Source organism: Nicotiana tomentosiformis, chromosome 7 (genome assembly GCF_000390325.3).
Source record: "Nicotiana tomentosiformis chromosome 7, ASM39032v3, whole genome shotgun sequence".
Lineage (NCBI taxonomy): Eukaryota > Viridiplantae > Streptophyta > Magnoliopsida > Solanales > Solanaceae > Nicotiana > Nicotiana tomentosiformis.
The window spans coordinates 50136555-50159736 of record NC_090818.1 but is presented as its reverse complement, the minus strand read 5'-3'; the positions used below and the strand labels follow the sequence as shown (position 1 = coordinate 50159736).

The 23182-nt window shown below is 35.2% G+C and overlaps 1 protein-coding gene and 1 long non-coding RNA gene across 2 annotated transcripts; one reads left to right on the top strand and one right to left on the bottom strand.

Annotated features, from left to right (window-relative positions):
- Positions 1-8046: 8046 nt before the first annotated feature.
- On the bottom strand, positions 8047-9649 carry LOC104103594 (uncharacterized). The gene is made up of 2 exons (XR_011409692.1): positions 9312-9649; positions 8047-8816 (listed from the first exon to the last, which is right to left on the bottom strand). It is a non-coding gene; the product is annotated as an uncharacterized lncRNA (long non-coding RNA).
- A 3143-nt stretch (positions 9650-12792) lies between these two features.
- LOC104088692 (adenylyltransferase and sulfurtransferase MOCS3) lies at positions 12793-19326 on the top strand. Its single transcript, XM_009593416.4, has 11 exons — positions 12793-13169; positions 13258-13350; positions 13436-13491; positions 15582-15646; positions 15722-15796; positions 15944-16022; positions 16674-16712; positions 16839-16947; positions 17305-17423; positions 18409-18525; positions 18701-19326. Exons 1-11 carry the CDS (start codon positions 12899-12901, stop codon positions 19091-19093), a joined length of 1416 nt encoding a protein of 471 aa, XP_009591711.1. The 5' UTR covers positions 12793-12898; the 3' UTR covers positions 19094-19326.
- The last annotated feature ends 3856 nt before the right edge of the window (positions 19327-23182 follow it).

Below are 23182 nucleotides of genomic sequence, written 5' to 3'. Positions count from 1 at the left end.
TAGAAGAGTAAATAGACTCGACTTGAAACATGGTAAATGCAACATAGGTCACATCATTAAGCAGGTGACAACATGCTAAAGATAGACATAACACTAGGAGAGGTGAACATGCTAATTTTTTCAGAATGAGTTCAGAATAGAGCATTGGCCTAAAAGGATTTTAAAACCTAGGAGTCTAAGTCATGAATGATCAGACAGAGTCATAGTCAGGAAATGACAATTACACACGCCAAACAGGCAAGCAAGCAATCGATGAGAAGCCTAATCATGCTGAGTACAACACAAAGATCTCAAAGTCCAAAGGTGTCATGGCAGGAAGACATATTATCTTAAAGTTAAATAGAACAGGCAGACTCAGAACTTAAGCTAGTCGACTATGCATGATCATGGAACCTAAATGTATTGGGATTCAACTAGATGCATAAGCAATACCAAAGTATGCAGGATTGACCAAGCACCAGAACAAAGCAACAGGTTTGGTTAAAACATTGCGACAATAAATATGGTTCATGTAAGCAGGTAAAAAACAGAGTTCACATTAAGGAATTATCAATAGAAGTTCATTAAGGCAAATTATGGGTAAGAGATGATTCCCTAGGAATTTCAGTGTGAGAATCCAAAACAAGGCATGAGACAAACTCACAATAAACTGCAGAACAACAAAGCAAACTTAAAGATACATAGTCATTCAAGCTAAACACAAAGGAGTTTACAGAATTAGGCAGGTTGTGACACTAGGAGATTCAGAATTGCAGAATAGCTACAATGCAAATAAAGTTGCCAAGATTACAACACAAAATTGGAGTCATATTGGTTCGAACAACATGGATATATGAAGCACTGGAAACAAGAAAAAGAGGATAGAATTGAAAAGTCAAGACACTCACCAGTTTGCAGATTCAACAAACAAAAATAAAAGAGAAGGCTAACTGTCAGAAATAACTCGAATATCACTAGCAAAGAGAACAACTAAAAGACCCAAATCCTAGTGCGTCAGAGTTCACAGGAGCCTCAATTGAGCCCCGAGCAGTGCTCGCACTAGGGAGGTCGTTAGAGAGGGTTCCGATGGCCTTGGCTTTTAGACGGCCAAGAGCAATAGATTCAGAATAGTATTGAATGAGTGAGAGTATGAGAGAATAACAATGATTAAGGTCCGTTAAAGTGGGTTAAGGGAGGCGGCTGCTAGGGTTTGAGAGGAGAGGAGAAGAGAGGATTTAGGGGCGACGGTCTTAGAGAAATGGTAGCGTTTCGGGTGGGTTTGTTAGTTTAAAGCAGAAGGGTGATTGTGGGTTGTTGATCTTGAGAGATCAACGATTAAGATTAGAAGAAAACGGAGCGGGTCGTTGTAACGGGTCCCGACCGGGTTTGGGAGAGGGGTCATTTGGTTTGGGCCAAAGGAGGTTGGGCTAAGGATTGGGGATCTCTGGGCCAGTGATTTGGGTCTGTTTGGTCCGAAATTAGCCCCAAATTTGGGCTACAAATTAAATACACGAAAAATTATAAAAACTATTTATAAAAAGTAATTAACAAATAGTAGAAATATTATTTGTGTAGTAAGATGCTTGAAAATAATAATTTAACATTGTATAAATATAAAATTCTATTTGGGTACAAATAATGTAATAAAAATGTTATTATGCACAATATATAGGCTATTATTGCAAATTATGTAAATAGCTTAAAAATACAAATATACTTATATAAAATAAAGTAAAATATTCTGAAACATATATGTTGATGAAAATAATAAATATGGATAATTAAGTCATCAAAAAATAATTTAAGGGGTAATTAATAAATATTCAAGTAATTTAAATGCAAGAAAATCGATTTTAAACCTTTTGTTTTAAAAAAAGAAATTATAAAAACTATAGAAAATACTTGTATAACTCTTGTAAATTAAGTAATGATGCAAAATGATATTTTAAAAGTATATATACTATTTGAAAAAAATATGAGGGCAAAATTGGGTATCAACACGATGCAATCTTCGTTTTTATGTCCTCTCTCTTGATGGAACTCGCAGAGAGCGTCTGATTTTCTGGTATTCGGGTCTGACCTTATTTTTTGTGGCCACTTTACCTTTGGTCCGAGCTTCTCCAAGGCGTAGACTATTTCTGTGGGTGACATACAAAAATTGTGAGCGGATAATAAATGAGGCATACCTCTCTCATTCCGGTGAGTCCCTGTGCTTGATCGGGGTGGGCCCTCTTCATGGCGAGATAAGGATGCAGTGGTGGTTTTGACATATGGTAGATGTCGTTCCCGGTTGGGTCTCTAGGTCGCGAGATCTCATCTGATATTATTTCTTCGATCTTTCCTGGATTCAGCTTGCATCGAGGTCAGTCGATGGGTCGGCCCATTGAGGTCATCCTCGTCTGCTCGGACTTCGGTGCAATATGCATTGTGTATCTCATCCCAAGTAGTTGGTAGGTACTTCATAAGTCGAATCAGTAGCTTTCTTGTTGCCCTCGAACCGTTTCTACTCAGCCCGTTTTGAAAAGCTGCGACCGCCATCCCTTCTGATACATTTGGCAAGGTCATTCTTACTCGGTTGAACCAGGCGAGGAAATCCCTCAATCCCTCTCCCGAAGGCTGTTTAATGGCAACTATTTCATTTACTCTCGCCTCCACGTTTTTGGCCCTAGCATGGGCCGTTACGAACTTATCAACCATTTCTTCGAAGGTCTCAATAGAACGCGCATGCAATTGTGAATACCAAGTTAATGCTCCTCCTGTGAGGGTCTCGCCAAATATTTTTTACAAAATGGAGGATATTTGTTCCTTGGCGAGGTCAACGCCTTTCACGGCGGTGACGTACTGAGTCACATGGTCTTCGGGGTCGGTCGTGCCATCATATATTTTCAGATAAGGCGGCATTTTAAAGGTCTTCGGTATGGCATGTGAGGCGGCATCTTCGCTATAAGGCTGCTCGACGAATCGACCGGCATCTCTCTTCGGCAAGAGCTTGGGCGCGCCCGGTATCTTATCGACCCTTTCTTGGTGTTCTCTTAGTTGGTCCCGAAGCGCACTGTCCTCATTTTTCATTTCCTCCATCCTTTTCAAAATGGCCGCGAGAGTGTTGTTACTTGCACCATTAATGACATTGTGAGCAATACCTATCGTTGGGGGAGGAAGAGGGAATTGATCATGCTGCTCGTCCGCTGGTGGTATAACGCAAGTTCTTGCATTTTCTGTAGCCGTGTACTGAGCGGGTTTATGGAGGACGCTGATTAGTGTGTCGGTTAGCCAGGCCTCTAGGAGTTTTTTTATTGCTGGTGGCGCCTCCTTCGCCACGGATGTTGAGGCTCCCTTACCAAGAAATTTTATGTTGCTGCTGTGGGGATGGGTGACCCACCTCGTCCGGGGGAGGCATTGGGCGTTACGTCCCCGTACACTGCTTCACAGCTCTCATTGATGATGTTCATGAGGTTGGTTGGGAGGTACTCATTATTCTCATTCTTTCTTTTTCGTTACCTGCCATATTAGATCTATGTATGCAGAGAGAGTAGGATCTTGTTCTTATTTTCTTTTTTCTTTTCCTTTACGTTAGTCACCAGTGTTAGTAGTAGATCTAGAAGAAACTAAAAGATTTAACTATATAATCCCCACAGACGGCGCCAAATTATTTGACCAAAGAGTATAACTTTCGGCTGAAACTATTATTTTTGTGTAATAACGAGTTAAACCTAGTTAATGATAATATCTCTAGACGCGAATCTTGAAAACATGTATGAGGTGGGACAGATCCAATATTGGGTTGACAATAATAAGCATTAAATAGTCATGAAGTATAAGCAATAATGAGAGAATGACTAAAAATGAATAGCAATAAATGTCATTTGAGTAAATAGGAGGAGTGATTCACCCAATAAATGATGAGGTAGGTGATTATTTCTCCCGACAATGATGAGTGATAGACAGATCTTAGAACATTCGAAATCTTCTCGGATCTAATGAAAAAGTGTAGGATAATATGAACAAGAATCTTGAGAAAAAAAAGTGTTCTTTATATCTTTTCAATGAGAGAATCTTTTAGCAAGGTCTGCTCTTATCACAATGAATTTCGCATGCATATATTCATTATCTTTTTTTATATTTATATAGGACATACCCCCAATAAATTCTAGTAGTACAAATACAAAGAATATCCAACAGAATATTCTTTTTAATATTCTGCCCGAATAAACTAGCCGTTACAGCTCTTTTTACGGCACTCTACACCGACCATCTTCTGCATCTCGACTATGGGTTTCGCCATCTTCTGGTCGACCTCGGCTGACTCTTTTCTCGATATTGCTTAGTCCCAAGTACTGAGACAAATATCGACTCATATATTATTTTCATTAAGAAAACGAAAAAGGGCCAAATATATCCCTCCCTTCTATTTTTTTTTCCACCACTAAAATTTTCTTTCCCTCCACCATTATTGCCACCATTACCTACCATAAAAAATATTGTATTTCAAATTTTAAATATGGATTAAGGGCGTTGAGGTGGCATGCCATGTGGCATTCACCTCATCAAATATCGGTGCCACATAGGATTAGATGTCCACCTTAAATAAACTTAACAGAAGAAGGGTATATTTAAACCAATAGTATTACGGGAAGGGTATATTTGGACCCAAAGTATAACGAAAGGTATATTTAAACCTTTTCTCATAGTATATGTGTATATTTGGCCCTTTGCCGTTCAAAAAAGGGATAATACATAAGATGCTCCCTGAACTTGTCCAAATAAATGAGTTTCCTACTCAATCTTTACGGGTATCCTAATACCTCCCTATTGTTGTCCAAAGTGAATTTAATACCACCCTCAAAGTTGATCTGACAAAGAATGTGTTATCACATTCCTATATGCGCGTGAAAGGCAAAAAAAATATTAAAAAATAATTAAACTAGGCAAGTGCTATCTTTTAATTGGATGTTATCAACTAATTGCACTTAAATATTTATTATTAATATTTTATGTATTGTTTATATTCTTATTCTTTGTTATTTTATTTCTTTTTCCTTTTCTTCTCTTTCTGTTCTTCTTTATTTTCTTCCTCGTTTCCTCTTCTTCTTTCTCTTCTTAATCCCCATATATTTTCTCTTCTTTATTTTCTTTGTTTTCTTCTTATTCTCAAATTCCAAATCAAAGTCGAAACTTCACCTTCCGCCAACCTCTCTCTCTCCCACCTTTTCTTCTCCTTAGTTATTGCTAGGGTTAATTTCACTGATCATCATTCAACTATCTTTTAATTTCACTAAAGTCACTCAATTATTTTTTGTCACTTAAAAGTAATTAAACTTTATCATTGTCACTTAAAAGTCATTTAGGCTCAAACCCCTACCATAAATATGACATGGCATAAAATTTAATGAGAAAAATTCAAAAATAAATGTCACATAAGTTTAAATTGACCATAACCACTTTAGATCCACTTCTCCCTTAATGTTATTTGACCCATAACCCAAATGATTTCGATTTTAAAAAAAATCTATAATAGTTTAAAATAATTATTCTATACTATAAATTTTTTGCCTTTTCTGTTACATAATGCCCATTTATAATTATTTTATACTAAAAAAAATTCTCTTATTTGTATGCCCCATTCGAATCATTTTATAACTCTACTAAAGTTAAAATACTATTGTATCCAACTCACATAACATATTTATAATTTTCTAGTGAAGTTAAAATAGTATTGTATCCATCTCACATAACATATTAATGTGTATCATAAGCATACAAGAATAACAAGGCTAATGAGAATATATTTTCATAAACTACCATTCTATTAATTTCAAAATGTGGCTTTTTAAGCAACATCATCATACAAATAACCTGCTTAGTAAGCAACACATATAATTAAAGTGCATAACAAAAATTGTCAATAGACATGTAATTATAGACAACCTATTGCAATTGTTTAGACAAAAGAAAGATTGTATCAGTACGATCAACCCCCTCCCCCCTCCCCTCCCCCCCAAAAAAAAAAATCACAAGACCTAATTTTATCAAGGATGTGTTTTTTCCCTGTATTGAAACCTATTTAGGTTATGGGTCAAATCACATTAAGGAAAAAATTAATTTAGTGGGTATGACCCATTTAAGCTTATGTGGTATTTATTTTTGGATTTTTCTCATTAAATTTTATGCTATATCATATTTATGGTAGGGTTTGAGCCAAAATGACTTTTAAGTAACAATGATAAAGTTTAGTTACTTTTAAGTGACAAAAAATAGTTAAGTGACTTTAGTGAAATTAAAATATAGTTGAATGACCATCAGCGAAATTAACCCGTTATTGCTAGTCTACTACTCCTTCTTTAATTCTTTCACAATGTTCCTTAATTAATATTTGGTACATATTTAATTCTACAAATGTCATTATTAAAGGCAACCCAATTTCTACTTTCTCTGTTTTCTCTTCCAATTTCTGACACTCATTAGTTCATATTGGTAATGAAAAGAGGTAAAAGATGATAAAATCTAAAAATAAATGGATTGTATTGTTGATTATTGAAGCTAGTTGGACGGTCTTCAATGGCAAAAAATGGTTGAAAGAAATTGGACGGTGATTTATTATAATTTGTAGCACTGTTTTAAAAGGCGTTTTCGGGCGAGCCCTGGGGCGAGGCGTACCAAAAACGCCCCAGGGCGATGGTGTGGGGCGAAAGTCTTAAGAGGCGTACACCCAGCAATTTGGGGCGTACGCCTGGGCGTTCAAGGCGCGATTTTTTAGTGAGCAGTAAGCCCCAAAGACTTTTTCAAATTAAAACAAATTTGTTGAATAAGTCATTAATATAATACCCAAATTCTCAAAAGTCAGTTTAATAATTACTCAAAAGGTTTAAAAAGGAATTCAAAAGTATTAAATTTAAAAGTCAAGATCTTTTTTTATTGATTGAAGCCCTAATTCATGGTCTTTTCCAATTTTTTATCTTGTCTGCTAGTCTGCTATTATCTCCCAAAAGCAACAAATATTTAATTTTTTTACAAATACAAAGAGAACTGCATTCTCCTTCATGGCAACAAGTTCAAAATTCAAATTGTAGGTTAATCATCCTTTTTGTTCCTCCATATAGAAAACTTTATTCTTTTAGACTCAAATTATTTGTGCTTGTAAGTAGCGTATAATAGATTATTTTAATTAGTTTTTTTGTAGCGATGGAGAGAACGTGCGCGCGCATATATATATATATATATATATATATATATATATATATATATATATATATATATATATATATATATATATATATATATATAATTTTAGCTGTTTATAAATACTTACTGTCATTATATTATTTTATAAAATATTAAAAATTAAATACCTATGGGGCTTACGCCTCGTGCCTCGGAACTTACGCCTCGCTAAGATATATGTAAAACACATCGCCTTACGCCCACGCCTTTTAAAACACTGATTTGTAGATTGAAATCTGAAAATCTTTTTAATTAAAAATGGTCTAATGGTTGCTCTTTGTAAGGAGTTATGAATTGAACAAAAACGGTGAAGGGTGTGAAACTGTTGAGTTTTAGGGATGTTGGAGTATTTTCGGGAAGGGGGTGGTGGTGGTTATTGTTGAATTAGTCTAGGGGGAAAAAAGTAAAAATCATGCAAATAACATGTGCGTGTTTACACAACTAAGATAAAGTTTGGTTGTCAGAGAAATATTAAATTTACTTAGGTAAACGATAGGGAGATACTAGTACACCCTTAAAGGTTGAGTAAGAAACTTATTTATCTGGACAAATTCAGAGAGCATCTCATGTATATCCCTTGAAAAAAATTTTTATACATAAGACATTTCTGTCTGCCATAGTATTTCAAGGAAGCGTCATGAGCTAATGTGTGGCATCATAAATTCCGCTTGCCATTTGACTTATCTATGCACAAGACTTTTATTTGTCACCCAAATATTTGGGCATACAATTCGAACCATTTTGTTGTATAAATAGAAAATAAATTTGCCATTCCGAGGACAAAAGGAAAGGGGGGGGGGGGGGGGGGGGGGTAAAAGCTCAAATGAAATAAATGCAAGTATCAAGTCGAAATGTGAAAATCATCTTTATTAGTGAGCCTTCATCGTCGAAAGTCTCGCAATATGTAGCGAACCCACAAACCAAAAACGTGCAAGAAAAGAAAGAAGGAAAAAATGATAATAGGGATATACATTATCTAGGAATGGAGTCGGCGCTAAAACACTCCACAGTGAACTTTCCATCACTAGAATATAATCAGGTGAATCAGACCAGTAAAGCAGAGTAACTAGTTCCGAACTAAAACCAGATTATTAAAGTACATAACTCTAGGCAAAATATAACGTTCCCTCAAAGAACTAGTCTTATGGATACAGGATACAGCTGAAAAGAAAGGAAATGCAAGCAAGGGAATGTACACGTCATGAGGCTAGAGTATTATTTAGCAAGAGTACTAGTTATTTACTTTTGAACACGTATCACGAAAAAGTTGCATTACTAGGCTAATTACAACTTTAATCGATCTCATGATCTTCAATTACTCACTATTTGGTTTTGTGGGTATTTTTAAGGAGGTCATCAGAGTCATCGCCCCTCTTGTGAAAGTTCCCTTTGCCAGGAGCTGGCTCTTTTAAATTAGAGTCGCCTATTGTAGCCTCTTCCATTGCCTTGTCCACTGTTTGGCTGGCAAAACCCTGCCCATCTCTCTCTTTTGCAACTCTTTTTAAATGTTCTTTGTCTTCCGCCATCTCATCTGCCACTCTCATGAATTCCTCAGCTGTTGTAGGTGCTTTTTCTTCTGCATGGTGTTCGTAATTTTCCTTTATTGATTGTGTATACCTCTGACAGGGGGAGTAAGAAAGATGAACATTAATTGTCGTCGATCACTATCAATTGACTAGAGGAGCCGAGCTACATGGTCCTAAAGTGCAAAGGTGACCAAAAAGTATTGCTCTCGTCTTAAGTTCATATTCTAATTGTTATTTCCTTAGATATTTTTTATATACTTTTGAATCCTCTTGTGAGAATCTCTGAATTTTTCACTGATCGACTACATGTCATTTCCAAATTAATTGGATCGGCTATGTACAACCTCCTCCAATTCGGCTGTGTGATTCCTTCGCTGATTTACCGATCGACATAAACTATTTTCACGTTGATCATTAACCTGCCGCAAGCTCTTTTAATTTTCTATACAAAGTATAGATCAACTATGTTAAGTTACTATAAAAAAATAACTTAACATTATAACTATCCAAAATTAACCTTGGAGAAACCATTAATTCTTTGTTGTAATCAATAAATAAAGAAGGAAGAAACTGGAGAAAGAGATATACCCGTATAGATATGGGAACAAAGGGGAGGAGGCGTAGTTTCAATCGAGATACATGCGAGGTACTGTAAAAGTACAGAAGCTTATAACCACTCATGGCCATGGATATATGTTCCTTCTTCCTAATTTTTACAACTCACAACAAAGAGAGGTCTTAACAGAGGACAACACTCTTTTTTCTGAGCTAGTCCTTTGGCAAAGATAAAAATGTTAGAGGGCAAGAGTCCTTTGTACAGCTTATGAGCTTTTAACACGTTGAACTTGTCCCGAAACGTGGCGGACCATTTACTGAGTTTGCTGCCACGTCACATCCCTGCAGCATAACATATATCGGAAGAAAAAGATAAGCCAACTCTTTGGGATTATCTTTCCCTTTTTTAGTTTTATTTGTTATTTTCCCGTAAGATGTCAATCTTCTTGACAAATAAATTTATAACTTTTGCAACTCGTTTAAATTTGGGTGAATCAGATAAATGGTGTACTCCTTATAACTAGGATTGGAATAGGTTTTACCTAGAATTAAGCCATTCTAACTGTTGGATCTAGTTAAGTACAGTTTTCGTTCAAATCAACTCTTTCTTAGCAACTCCATGTATGATTGAAGACTAGGAGAATAAACAAATAAATTGAAAAGTAATTTTGAATTGGATGGACAATCCATCTTGACTCACCTGTTGGTCTAATACTTCCTCTCTTTGTTGGTTCACATATAAGTGCATTCTCTTACTAAGTTACATTCGATGTTTTCTTTGTAAACATATTAATAGGAGTATATCTTTTGGATATGCTGATTTGTTTATAAGGATTCTTCAAGATATTTTCTTGAGAGACATTCACTTAGCTGAACCTCATCAAAGTGTTGAATTCTCCAACTTTAAACTGAGGTGCCAAGTGCCAACATAAGAGGCCGATATACGATATTGTTGTGAGCACCTAATTTTTTACCGTACTTGAATATTTTTCGCTCCCATCTTTCCACGCGTGTCCCCACTCCACTTTCATTTGTCCCCCATGCTTGTCCCCCATGCTTGTCCCCACACACACACTTTGCTCCCTACTCCACTCTCCATTGTTCTCCACTCCTTGTCCCACATGCTTGTCTCCTATCACAAATCCCATACCCCATTTTCAGCAATAAAACCTCACATTTTTGCACACATAGAGGCGGGCAAACAATCCCGAAATTAGCTCTAAAATCCACAAAAAGCAGCTCTGTTTTCCAGCCGAAACTCAGCAAAATCAGCCATGAATCACCTTTAAAATCCATCCCAAGCCCAGCTGTAAACTGACTCCAAAATAGCTAAAGCTTCTGAGTCAAGTCGAGGTTCTCTTTGGTTCGAAGTCGAGGTCGTTAGTCGAAGTTCCGGTCAAAAGTCCTGTCTTCAATTCAGAGCAACGTGTACTGTCGGATTATTCACTTGGAACTTTGTTTGATAAATCAAATACAGAAGAAAGTCATTGAGGTTCACCTTTTATTTTTCATCTATTTTCACCATAGCATGCCCTGTTTCATCTTCAAGCATGTTCCTGCCTTGATTCGCTGATCGTGTGCTTAAATGTTGGTTCATATTGATTTGCTAGTATTTATTAGGATTTCATTTTTGTTTGTTTCCTTTTGTCTTGTTGAAATAGCTCGTTAGCTTTCGTTTGATTTCATGATTAGTTTGGAAGAGTGGAGGATCTGTTTTGATGATAAAACCATGATAAAATATAATTAATAAATTTGTTGAAAGAATCTGCATATATTAGATTGTAGCAGTGAAGTTTTGAGAACATCTGTTAGGGTAGTGAGCCATCCGCTAGTTAGGAAATTAGGCCATTTGATTCAAATGTGAAAATCAGTAATTGAGCCGTTTTCTTTTACTAGTAGGCCTTAAGGCAAACGAACTTTCATTGCGTTAGTTGGTTTAGCTGTACACTCAGTATTAAAAATGTATATGTGTTTCGAATATACTAATTCTTAAATCAAAGAACTAAAATACTTCACAGATTAGTTTAGTAAATTACTAATGTACATACTTCTCCAAATGATTCCATAAATCATGACCCATACAATAATCTCAAAGTAGTTTAGGAAAATAATTCATGAACAATCGTAGTTTGCTTTAGGCGTGATTAATAAATCATCGTGACTATGGGTACGGTTCCCGTGGCATGATGACGATATGTAAATCCCAACTCAAGTGCGCGTTTCACGCGACTTGACCACAAATTCAAATAATAATAATAAACATGTTGTAAATCGCGGGTACGTTTCACGTGGCGCGGTTTGCAATGTATACCAAAACGATAAGTGTACGACATCGTAACTTGTTTAAGAAATAACTCCATAAATACTAAAAAGCATTTAAATACATAATTAAAAGCGGTCAAAGGTAAAATGCACAATAGGTCTCAAATATGTATTAAATCAGATAATTAGGCTAAGTATTAATTGTTAAACGACCGTGTTAAAACCACGAAACTCGGGAGTGCCTCACACCTTCTCCCGGGTTAACAAAATTCCTTATCCGATTTTCTGTGTTCGCGGACCATAAATAGAGTCAAATTTTCTCGATTTGGGATTTAAAATAAACTGGTGACTTGGGACACCATAAATTATTCTAAGTAGCGACTCTGACAAATAAATAAATCTCATTTCGAACAATGTCACTTTAATTGGAAAAATTCCCCTATCCCCGTGGGTAAAAAGGAGGTGTGACAATTGTAAATCATTGTAAGAACGGAAGTTAGCTGGAAATTGTTTTTTACTATAACTAATAACTAAGAAAATCAACTGAAGATTCAAATAATGAAGGAAGAAGATGGGGATAGACTTAAAAAGCTATTAAAATAATAAAAGAAAGAAATTGATAAGCTATAAGATTTCTCAAGCGTGACACTCAACAATACAAAGTTGTTTCTAGTGTTTTTTCTTTTTTGGCAAAAGATTTTTATTTATACACACTAGAAATTTTTAGAGAGTAATTTTTTTTCCATTCAAATTGTAAGCGGGCATATGAGATCATTTTCTCTAACGCAATATTATAATAGAAAAAAAAAATATAAATCCTCTGTTTCAAGAATACCTATTTCCTTGTTTTCATTCAAAAGGTCGGAAAATTATGTTTCTATTGTTTAGATAATTGTTCATAAAAATATTTTCCCAATTAACGTAATGGAGTTGAGATTTTTTTTTTTTAACAAATAATTTCTTATGTCCTTTTTGATTTGAATAGAAAAAAATAATTTTACAAAGATCTTTTGTATTTTATTTACATATAGTATTTTTACTATTTTTCTACGAAAATAATTATAGAGTTAAAATAATATTTAATGGATTACAAAACTAAATTTTTGAGATGGTTTCCTTTTCGTGTGGTATGTTATCCTTTTTACATTTTTTTTAATGAAATTGAGACGTCTCAAACATGTCGAGGGTTGTAATTTGTAAGTGGTAACATTATTAGGCCAAATATTGCATTAAAAAAAATTAGAAGGGGGTTCAGTAGATATAGGGTTTATAATTTGCCTCCCTCTGACTCCTCTGTCTTGCCTAAGCCAAAGTTTGCGTCTTTGGGTACTGTATTCAGATTGTTCCTGGCTTTTGTAATGGATTCCAATGGTGCTGAAGCAACTCGTATTCGCGAGGAAATCGAGTCTCTAAAGGCTAACAAGAGAAATATAGAACAACAAATTTCAGCTCTCGAAGCTCAACTTAATCAACTTGAAGTAAAGCAGGTTGAAGAAAGAGAAGTCAATTGCAATGCTCTATGTACTTCGCCGCTTTCTAACGGAGAGTTAGGGAATTCAAATGGTCTATCGCCCGATGTGATTTATAGATACAGTCGCCACCTATTGCTTCCTTCATTTGGCGTTCAAGGTTCGGTCCGAATTGCTGTGAACTTACTTAATTTGACTTGACAAAACAACCATTTTTGTTTATACTTCAAATTTATTATTGGCATTAGGTCAGGCGAATCTATTGAAATCTTCAGTTTTGGTTATTGGAGCTGGAGGTCTAGGATCACCTGCTCTGCTTTATCTTGCTGCCTGTGGAGTTGGTAATTTGTTATTTAATTCTCATATTTTGTCTGTATTTTTGGAATAAATTAGGAAGCATATTATATTTTCTGGTATATTTTGCAGGTCGAATAGGTATCGTTGATCATGATGTAGTGGAACTTAACAATCTGCAAAGGCAGGTAGTTTGTTTAGTATAATGTGTTTTTATGTGCTGAAATTGATTTTGGTGGATACTGTTTGGCTTAGTGTCACGACCCAAATCTACTTGCGTAAGATGTCGTGATGGCACCTAGTTTTAGGGACTAGGTAAGCCTAACGTTTACCGAAATAATAACAATATTAAATAACGACCGACAAATGCGAAGTAGAAATCTCTATACAATACTTGCAATCCCAAAACCGGTAGTACAAGTCATAAGTTCTACTGAGTTACTAGAAAGCCTATAAGTACAACTGTTTTGAAGTAGAGATAAAACAGTGCAAGTACAATATCAGAAGGTGACTCCGAAGTCTGCGAACGCAGCAACAGGTTTACCTTGAGTCTCCACAGCAAGATCCGTATAGCTAGTTAGCGGTCAACTGACTCCAAATTACCTGACTCTGCACAAAAAATGTGCAAAAGTGTAGTATGAGTACACCACAGTCGGTACCTAATAAGTATCAAGACTAACCTCGGTGGAGTAGTGACGAGGTACAGTCAAGACACTCACTAGTCAAATAACCTGAGCAATATATCATTCTAAAAATAATCAAAAACAAATAGCAGTGATAGCAACAATAATCAACTAGCGATATAAACATCAAGGCAGCAAGAACACCATAAATATTGCCCAAACGAATAATGATCACAATCACAACCAATTAATCAAGTCCTTCAAAATATACACCTTTTATCTACTAGTTTTTTTTTCAAATAAAAATCTTTGGAAGAAAATCCTTTTAATTAAATATCTTATATCATAATTAGAAATACGGGTCTCAGCCCCCTTTCATATCCTCACGGCACCTCGTGCCCATATCTCAGTCACAACCGCACTGACAACTCTCCTGCCAAATATATCAATACGTAAAATCTGCCCGATCAATTTATTTTCAATAAAATAAGGTTACAATTCTTAAACCAAGCAAGTATTTAACAAAGAAGTGAGTTTATTTTAGAAATAGTTTGAGTGAAGAAAATGACATTTTAATTAAAATAAAGCATCAGATAAGCTGTTGATTTGGATGTAAAACTTATTAAATTAGAACATAATAGCAATTTCTTTTATTTAAAACAACTCAATCATCAAGAAGTACAAACCAGAAATACAAATCATCAGAGTCTAGTACGAAAAGCCAAAGCCAACACAATACTACAAGAAATACAAAATACTTAATATCGAGTCAAATAATACATCAGGGAGAACACATGAATTTACATATTACAAAAAAAAAAAAAAAAAAAATAAAATAACCAAAGGCAAGTACAACCATAGAGAAATATCAACAAAAAGGGCACTCTCGAGGTACCGGCTCGTAGTCCCAAATCATAATACTAACAACAAAAATGCCCCCAAGCCATCACAAGTCATCACAAATCAATCCCCGACATAGCCTACCTTGTCTCGCCACGTGCGCAATAATAAAGTAAATACCTGTCTTGTCTCGCCGCACACGCATAATAATATTCCTACCTTGTCTCGCCACACGCGCATACCCACATATATAGCCCGTCTTGTCACGCCGCATGTGCATATATCAATAGTAACAATAGCACGGCAGAAACCTCGTGCAAACACCCGAACAAACCTCTCAACAATATCACGCGCCAATATAACAACATCTCATAAATTGCACCTTATGTGCTCAATTATCACAACACATCACAAATTGCACATCAAGTGCTCAAATATTACAACTCGCCACAGAAATCAACAATACATTAATTTTCACAATAAGGAGCCCATACCTCGACCATAATGTGCACAAATCTTAACAAAAATGTCCGGGAGTGAACAACTCAACAGAATAATATTTCACAATTTAATACTTTAACTCAATATGATTTACAACTTTTCTAACTCAATACTAATTTCCACAACATGAACCGGAAAATAATTCATCAAGGAACGTCTTCTTTAATCCAAAATTTTGGCAGGTAGTTTGTTTAGTATAATGTGTTTATATGTGCTGAAAATGATTTTGGTGGATACTGTTTGGCTTAGTGATTTTGAGATTTTAGTTTTTGTTAATAAGCTAATTGGCTATGGCATTTCACATTGTATTCTAGATAATTCATACTGAAGCATATATTGGAAAGTCAAAAGTAGAGTCAGCTGCTGCTACCTGTCGCTCGTAAGTCACGTATAGAATAAACTTATTTTGCATTGGAACCTGTATATAATATTCTAATGTATTTGTTTGTTTTAGGATCAACTCCTCCACTCAGATTGTGGAGCACAAAGAAGCATTCCGCACGTCCAATGCTTTAGAGATCGTGAGCAAGTATGGTTTAATAACACTTTTTTATATAGGGTTACATGATTTTATTTCCTATCTGTATTACTTTGATGTTTTGTGTTGGTTCTGTTTTCACTTTTGCTTAATTAAAGCGGTGATTTTCTCATTTCCTTGCTTAATGATCTTTTTCAGATATGATGTGGTAGTAGATGCAACAGACAATGCTCCAAGCCGCTACATGATCAATGATTGCTGCGTTGTGCTTGGGAAGGTTAGCTGTTTCTCTTTTTGATAAGTAGTGAAGAGGTCAGCTGTTTCTTGTGATGTTCGCTTTTTACACTAATTCTGCTGGTAACAATGATATGTTAAGCTGGATTTCAATATACTATACACTATACAATTGCGTTCTGATGCAATAACTTCTCCGTTCCTTTGAATTATGTATTCCAGGTTCTTACACAAGTATTCTATTACTTGTGTAAAACTGTAAATTTAGATGCATGCAAAATTTAGTGTATTGGCTGAAAGAAAATTTTGTAAACTAGCATTATTGATACTTTGGATTTGTTTGACTCCCTTATTTTGTAGGACAAAACAAGTTCAATTTTTGGTACTGATTACAGTACCTTCTTGGTTCTGTTATTGAATAAAATTACCTTACCTTATCAGAAAATTGGTATTAACCTGTAAAGCTGCAAATCAATCTAACTGGCAGCTTTTCTATAAACTTTTTACAGACACATAAATCACTTTTCTTTCCTCCCATAATAATAATATTCTGGTATGATCATGTAATGATGATAGTGGATATTAATGCCTGGATGTACAAACACTAATCTCCTATTGCAAGTGTGAAATTGGATGATAATTTCATTTGGATGTTGGATCTCTGAACTGATTACTGGCTTATTTGTGTTAACAGCCTCTTATATCTGGAGCTGCTCTAGGACTAGAAGGGCAGGTACCATTTGCCGAAAGCAGTCATCCTTTCCCAGAGCCTTTAACTTGTGTTTCCCCAGAACCAATATAAATTGCTTATAGCTGTTCAGATTGGTTGGTAACTCTGTGCTCTGAATGGTTTATCTAGCTGACAGTCTACAATTACAATGGAGGTCCATGCTATCGATGCCTGTTTCCAACTCCTCCACCCACAAATGCATGTCAGAGATGTGCTGACAGCGGAGTACTGGGAGTTGGTAAGCTGTGTTTTTTCTCTACAAATAACTTTTTTCCTGTCCCTTTTCAGGAAGCGTCTAGATTATCTCATACTTATCTCTCTAATGTGTGAAATTCCCTTAGTTTTCCGGAAAGCAAACTTCTCTCTTTGGTCTGTTTATTGGGTATCTTGTTTATAACAATAGTTAGAAAGGAAAGTATTGATGTCATGTCAAACCTGAAAAACTTTTTATTGATGTCATGTCAAACCTGAAAAACTTTCTTTTTGGTTGGGCTGTATCTGTTTCTATGTAAAATCTGTAGGATTCACATTGTTTTAAAACATATGGTGCTACTTTACATTCCTATTCTCAGTTATGTTTTTTCTTTACTTTCAGTTCCAGGTGTTATTGGATGTCTTCAAGCCTTGGAGGCCATAAAAGTTGCTAGCTTGGTTGGAGAACCACTCTCTGGGAGGATGCTTCTTTTGGATGCCCTGTCAGGCCGGATTCGTATTGTGCGTTTGATATTCTAATTTCTCATACTTCCATTCATTACTTATGAAACAGTTCTTTATTCTTTGTGGGGAAAGTAGATCTTGCAGTCTTCCATTTTTGCAATTTCTACTAGCACTTAGAAAAATGAAATTAGCTAACTTTAGGGAAAAGTTGCTCGGACTCGGGTGCGGGCATCCGATACGGACACGGATCCGAGTGTTGGATTCGACAAAATCTAAATTTTAAGATTCGGGGGTGCGAATCCAGGTATGGATATGGGTGCGGGGATTCGGCTAAAAAAATTCAAAATTATAAAAAATAGCGCTATAAGTCCGAACTCAAAACACGACCCCCTTGAATTCTTGGTTTTTCTGGAACACAAAGCAGCAAATATGAGACAAAAGTACCACAATATTGAAGGTATGCCATTTTGCTATCTTAAATCTGTTTTATTTTTAATTTTGAGAAATCAAAATCTTAATTTCCCACCAAATTTGTCGATGGACTCAGGTCAAAGTATCCGAAGTTAGTTGACCGAATCCGGGCCGTATCCTGTACCCGCATCCGCTCCCGTCCCGTGTCGAGACGGGTGCGGCACCAAAAACGAAGAGTCCACCCAACTTAGCTTTAGGGCCCTTTAATAAATTTTAATTTTGATAAGAAATTTTTGAGTGGACAACATTTGAAATTCAGGGCTCCTTGAAAAAACGTAGTTCGAGATAGATACTTCTCGAAGGAGCCCGACAAAAAAATAAAATAATAAATGGATACGTCTTTCTCTGCTTAAAGACAACCATATTTTATATCTAATCTACTTTGAGTAAAAGAAGCCTTAAGATTTATGTTTAATTAGGCCACTCAAAATTTGTTTGCTCGTGTTGGCAACTGATCTGGAATATCTTGTATTCAATATTTGTTTTCCTTTGCTCCTCAACATATTGTATTTATTTGTCGCCAATTGTCGGCATTGGTTATCATCTCAGATCATCACCTCTGCAATTTTAGGTCAAAATTCGTGGAAGGTCATTGCAGTGCAAAGCTTGTGGAGAACATCCAGTATTGACAAGGCAGACATTTCCGGATTTCGACTATGAAAAATTTACTCAAACTCCACTATCCACGGTGCATTTCGTTTTCACAGCTTTTCAGTTGTATCTAATATTTGTAGCCCTCTGTCTGAACCTGTGTGTCTTTTCTGTATGCAACTAAAGGCATAGTGAAGCATTCAAGTGTAAAATGACTCATTTTATTGATTTCTTGCTGATCTAATTATCCATGTAATTGACCATTCTTTCAGGGCCCATTGAAGTTGAACCTTCTTTCACAGGATGCTCGAATCAGCAGCAAAGAGTACAACGAGAGAGTGACGAAAGGTGAAGCACATGTATTAGTAGATGTTCGACCAGCTCATCACTATAAGATTGTTTCACTTCCCAACTCTATCAACATCCCTCTATCCACGTTGGAAGGCAGGTTGTCTGAAATATCTGCTGCCTTGGAAAAAGAGGCAGATAAAGAGACGCTCGACAGTGGTTCCGGTGCTTCTCTATATATGATATGCAGAAGAGGTAATGATTCACAAAGGGCTGTTCAATTGCTTCACAAGGCGGGTTTCACTTCAGCAAAGGATATAATAGGGGGCTTAGAGTCGTGGGCGCACAATGTGGATCCAAAGTTCCCCACATACTAAATATACACAAAAATGTCATCCATTCTTCTGTCAGTGCTTGCCTATCCTCTAATGTCTTGGTGAAACTTCTAATTTATGTTCTCGACTGAACTGCTATAGCTTTAACTGAGTGGTGAAGCCCGATGATAGCTCGCCCTGTTATCCTCATGTTTATCTATCCTGTTTTCGAACATACCTACTAGATTGTAATGCGATTCTTCTAATGGGGAATCACAATGGAAGTTTAAGTGCAACTTTGGTGTTTCTCGAAATGGTAGCCCTGTTCGCAAGTTGACGTAGTATTTGCATCAGATTTTCATTGAACTCTGTTAATATGTCGATCTTCGCTACATCCACATTAAGATGAAGAGCCAAAGTAATGTCCAGGACAGGACGATTGTTGAACATCGATCAGGTTCTTGTTTCCTTGGGTTGCTTTGCCAAAGTTAAGAGCAAGCACGCAGCAAATCATAGGGTTAGTATTGCTCAAATTACTCTTCTTAACCACAGGCCACAGCAAGTTAAAAACTTAAAACGAGTCAAATGATAGTTAGCATTGCTTAAATTACTCCTCTTTATTCATAAGTAGAGCGATTAAAGTTTCTCCGGTACAAATAATTGGTATTTTCCCCTAACTATCACTGGAACGTGAGTTTCTGATATAAATAATGCTTAAACATTTGGTTTTGAAAAAGCTTTATCTTGTTCGGAGTATAGTGAAGAGGGGGAGAAAGAGCCTTTTCTTATGAAATTTACATTGCTTATAGTAGGACAAAAGAGGAAAAAGAACGAGGGAGGTGAAGATGGTAAGAAATGGTTTCAATTGTCTATAATTGCAACTTTCTTTGAAGTTTGTCGGACTTGATTAGTATATGTCAACCTGACAGTCATTTTTTCTAAATATTCTTACATTTCGTCAACTTCAAAAAGGATAAGTTAGACGAACTGTTTTGCAAACTTTAGTTGTAAAGCAATTTGTGGAACTGAAGGATAATGACGAACAATTGAGGATTGCTTTTCATCTTCAAATATAGCTTCTTGTAGACTGGGACAACGGCGGAGCCAAGATTTTCGCTAAGTGGGTTCAAAAAAGAAAAAGGTAAAATATTAAAAGAAATTGTGGTCATTGAGAATTGAAGTAGTGATCTCACAAATATTTTGAACCCCCTTGACCACTAAGTTATGCTTATGGGTTGTGTCAAGAAGATTCAAAACATAATACATAGAAGTAAAACACAAATTTAATCTTATATATACAATATAATTTTTCGGCGAAGAGATTCGGGTGAACTCCTCCCGCCCCTAAATCTGCCCCTGCTTGGGGAGAACCAGCAACTGTTCTCAGAACATTATGAAATGAATTACTTGGAAGCAAGGGATATGGGAATCTTCCTTTGCAATTACCTTAGTAAAACAAAGGCGTTATCCTATAATTTCTTTGCCTTTTAAGATTTCTACTGTCTGAACGAAAGACAACCTGTTTGGATTGGCTTAATTTAAATAGCTTTTAAGTATTAAGTGCTAGAAAATATTTTTTATGTGCTTGAGCTTAATTTTTAAATAAGCAGTTATGTATTTAGATAAAGATGTTGAAGCTGAAAATAAGTAATTGATGTGTTTGGATAAAGGTGCTGGAGCTGAAAATAAGCATCTGATGTGTTTGAAAAAAATATGCTCACAAGCACTTTTTCTATTAAAATATGCCCCGAAACTATCAAGACTAAATCAATTCGTACTGTCTTTTCTTTCTTTCTTTTTTCGTGGGGTCAAAACAAATGAATAAGTGTAGATTCTCAAATCAAGTTGATTGCTAAGTTCTATTTTCTTGAAAGTAAGAGGTATTTATACTTACCAGAAGAAACGCAGGTTATTAACTAAAATTAATTTAAACTTAATTCAAATATAAATTAATTTTTATCTCAATTAAAAGCTTCATTCTTCCCCACCCAAAGCCACCCACCACAAGAATGGAAATAGATAACTCTACAAAGAACAAAATGTTGTTCATTTTTCACTCTCAAAAATCCAAAACCAAAAGAGTCACTAGAACTAATTTATCTGTTAGACAAAAAATAAGCAACCAAAGATTTGCTTAAAGAAAAACAAAAGGCACCAATGACTTCAGTTCGGCAGAGATGGAATTTGGAAGGCAGCGATTGAAAATGGCGGAGGAAAGGAGAAAACTAAAAGATTGGGGTATTTTGAGAATTATACATAAGTATCAGGGATATCAATGTAAAATACTTGGTCAAAGAGGGGTGACTTTTAAGCAAAAAAAAAAAAAAAAAGTTGGGATTACCCTAATCGCTTTTGGCTTATTTTGGACCTTTTGGCTTAAAAACATTTGACCTTTAAGCAGATTTTAAGTTTGCCAAATACCTCAATTTATATCTATATTATTATAAAAGTACAAATAATTTATACTAAATATTGAGCGACAAAAATATCCCTAAAATATTAAAGCACTTTTATGCCCCTCAATATTAAATATTTCTCCAAAAGAAATTATTCCACATCGGATAAAATTGTAATAGCAAGAATTTGTATATGATACACACTAGGATTCATATTCTTCAACGAAGCTATTTACTATCAGGATTCATATTACAAATGCTTATAAGACGTGTTTAGTAACATAGTCAGAGAAATTTATGCCAGAATATTTATGGGGTTACCAAGAAAAAAGAGTTGTGGCTGAATATTTAAAGAAGAAAAAAGATTCAGTACCAAGGAGTTGTTTGAGCTTCGGTAATAGTTTCACTTTAAAAAATATTCCTGTGCTTCATATCATTCTCTACTTACGGTTGTGTTTGGTTGAGTTGGTTTAGTTTTATTTATTTTTTTCTATCGGATGTATGTGAATATAAACATATATGACTACATACTTTATAAACGCAAGACTCTCGTGTTTCCCTTCTATGTTGAAGGTGGGTGTGTTGTGTTGGGTTGTGTGTATGTGAACATAACATGAATGTAAACATACGTAAATATATTATTTTTTGTAAGTTTTATGTGCGGAACCTTAATTGGAAGAGATGATTCTTCGTCGAAAGATAACAAACGGACAAATTAATATGAGAAAATATTATATTTTGTCTATGAAGATTACGCTTTGCGTTTAATTTCTTTTTGTTTGTGTCTTTGGTTCTGCAGAAAAAATCTGGCAAATATCGCAAGTGCACTTGATGGCAATAGGCAAAGACTCTTTTAATGGTATGGAGTTGATCACGATTTTTAATTGCCAAAATTTAATACTCGGCTATTTTTTTACAAGTTTGATTTCCTTTGCTGCTAATTAAGGATTTTTTTACTGTAAAGTATAGTGTTCAAAATTTATTATCACTTCTGGAAAAAGAAAAAAAAAGACTTCTCGTCACTTTATGAATATGATTTTGCCACCTTAAAGTTTCTAAAGGTTTATGTGTTTTTAATAGGTATAAAAAACTGAACCAGTTCTGGCCCTCAGTTCTGGCCCTCCTCTAATGAGTAATGGGTATATCCATCTCTGACTTTTTTAGAATTTCATCACAGTTAAATTATATTTGTGAAAAGAAAGTTTGGTAGAGATTTACTTGGTTAATTTTTGCATTGTAGCACCTATATTTGATTTAAAACTTATCTTACCAAATAATAAGACATTGATATTGTCAAAATAAATATGTTCTTATTTATCTATTATTATTTAATATTTCTTATAAAAGCAATTTGATCGGAGTTAAGCCTTTGGAAATTCGGCTATAAGTCGGGAGTACTTATGTATTTTTCCTAAAAATATAGTATAAATTCATGCATCTCAAGTTGAATATTTATTTATTTTATGAAACATCAACCATGGTCTATTTAGTATATATGTTTAAATAATTGTCATGGCCATATTTGTTGCATTCGGCAGAAGAGGGGGTAGAAAGAGGACACATCATGTATGTGTAAGGTATAATACATCAATAGCAACCGATGTCGCCAAGCTAGAGGGTCTTTAAGTTCAAGTGAAAGTAAAACTCCAATATGTAATTTATCTGTTTTTCATGTGCTTTACACAATTTAAATAATCGGATTAATGAGATATCATTAGCATTGTGGTCACAAACAAATACATAACCGACGGAGAAA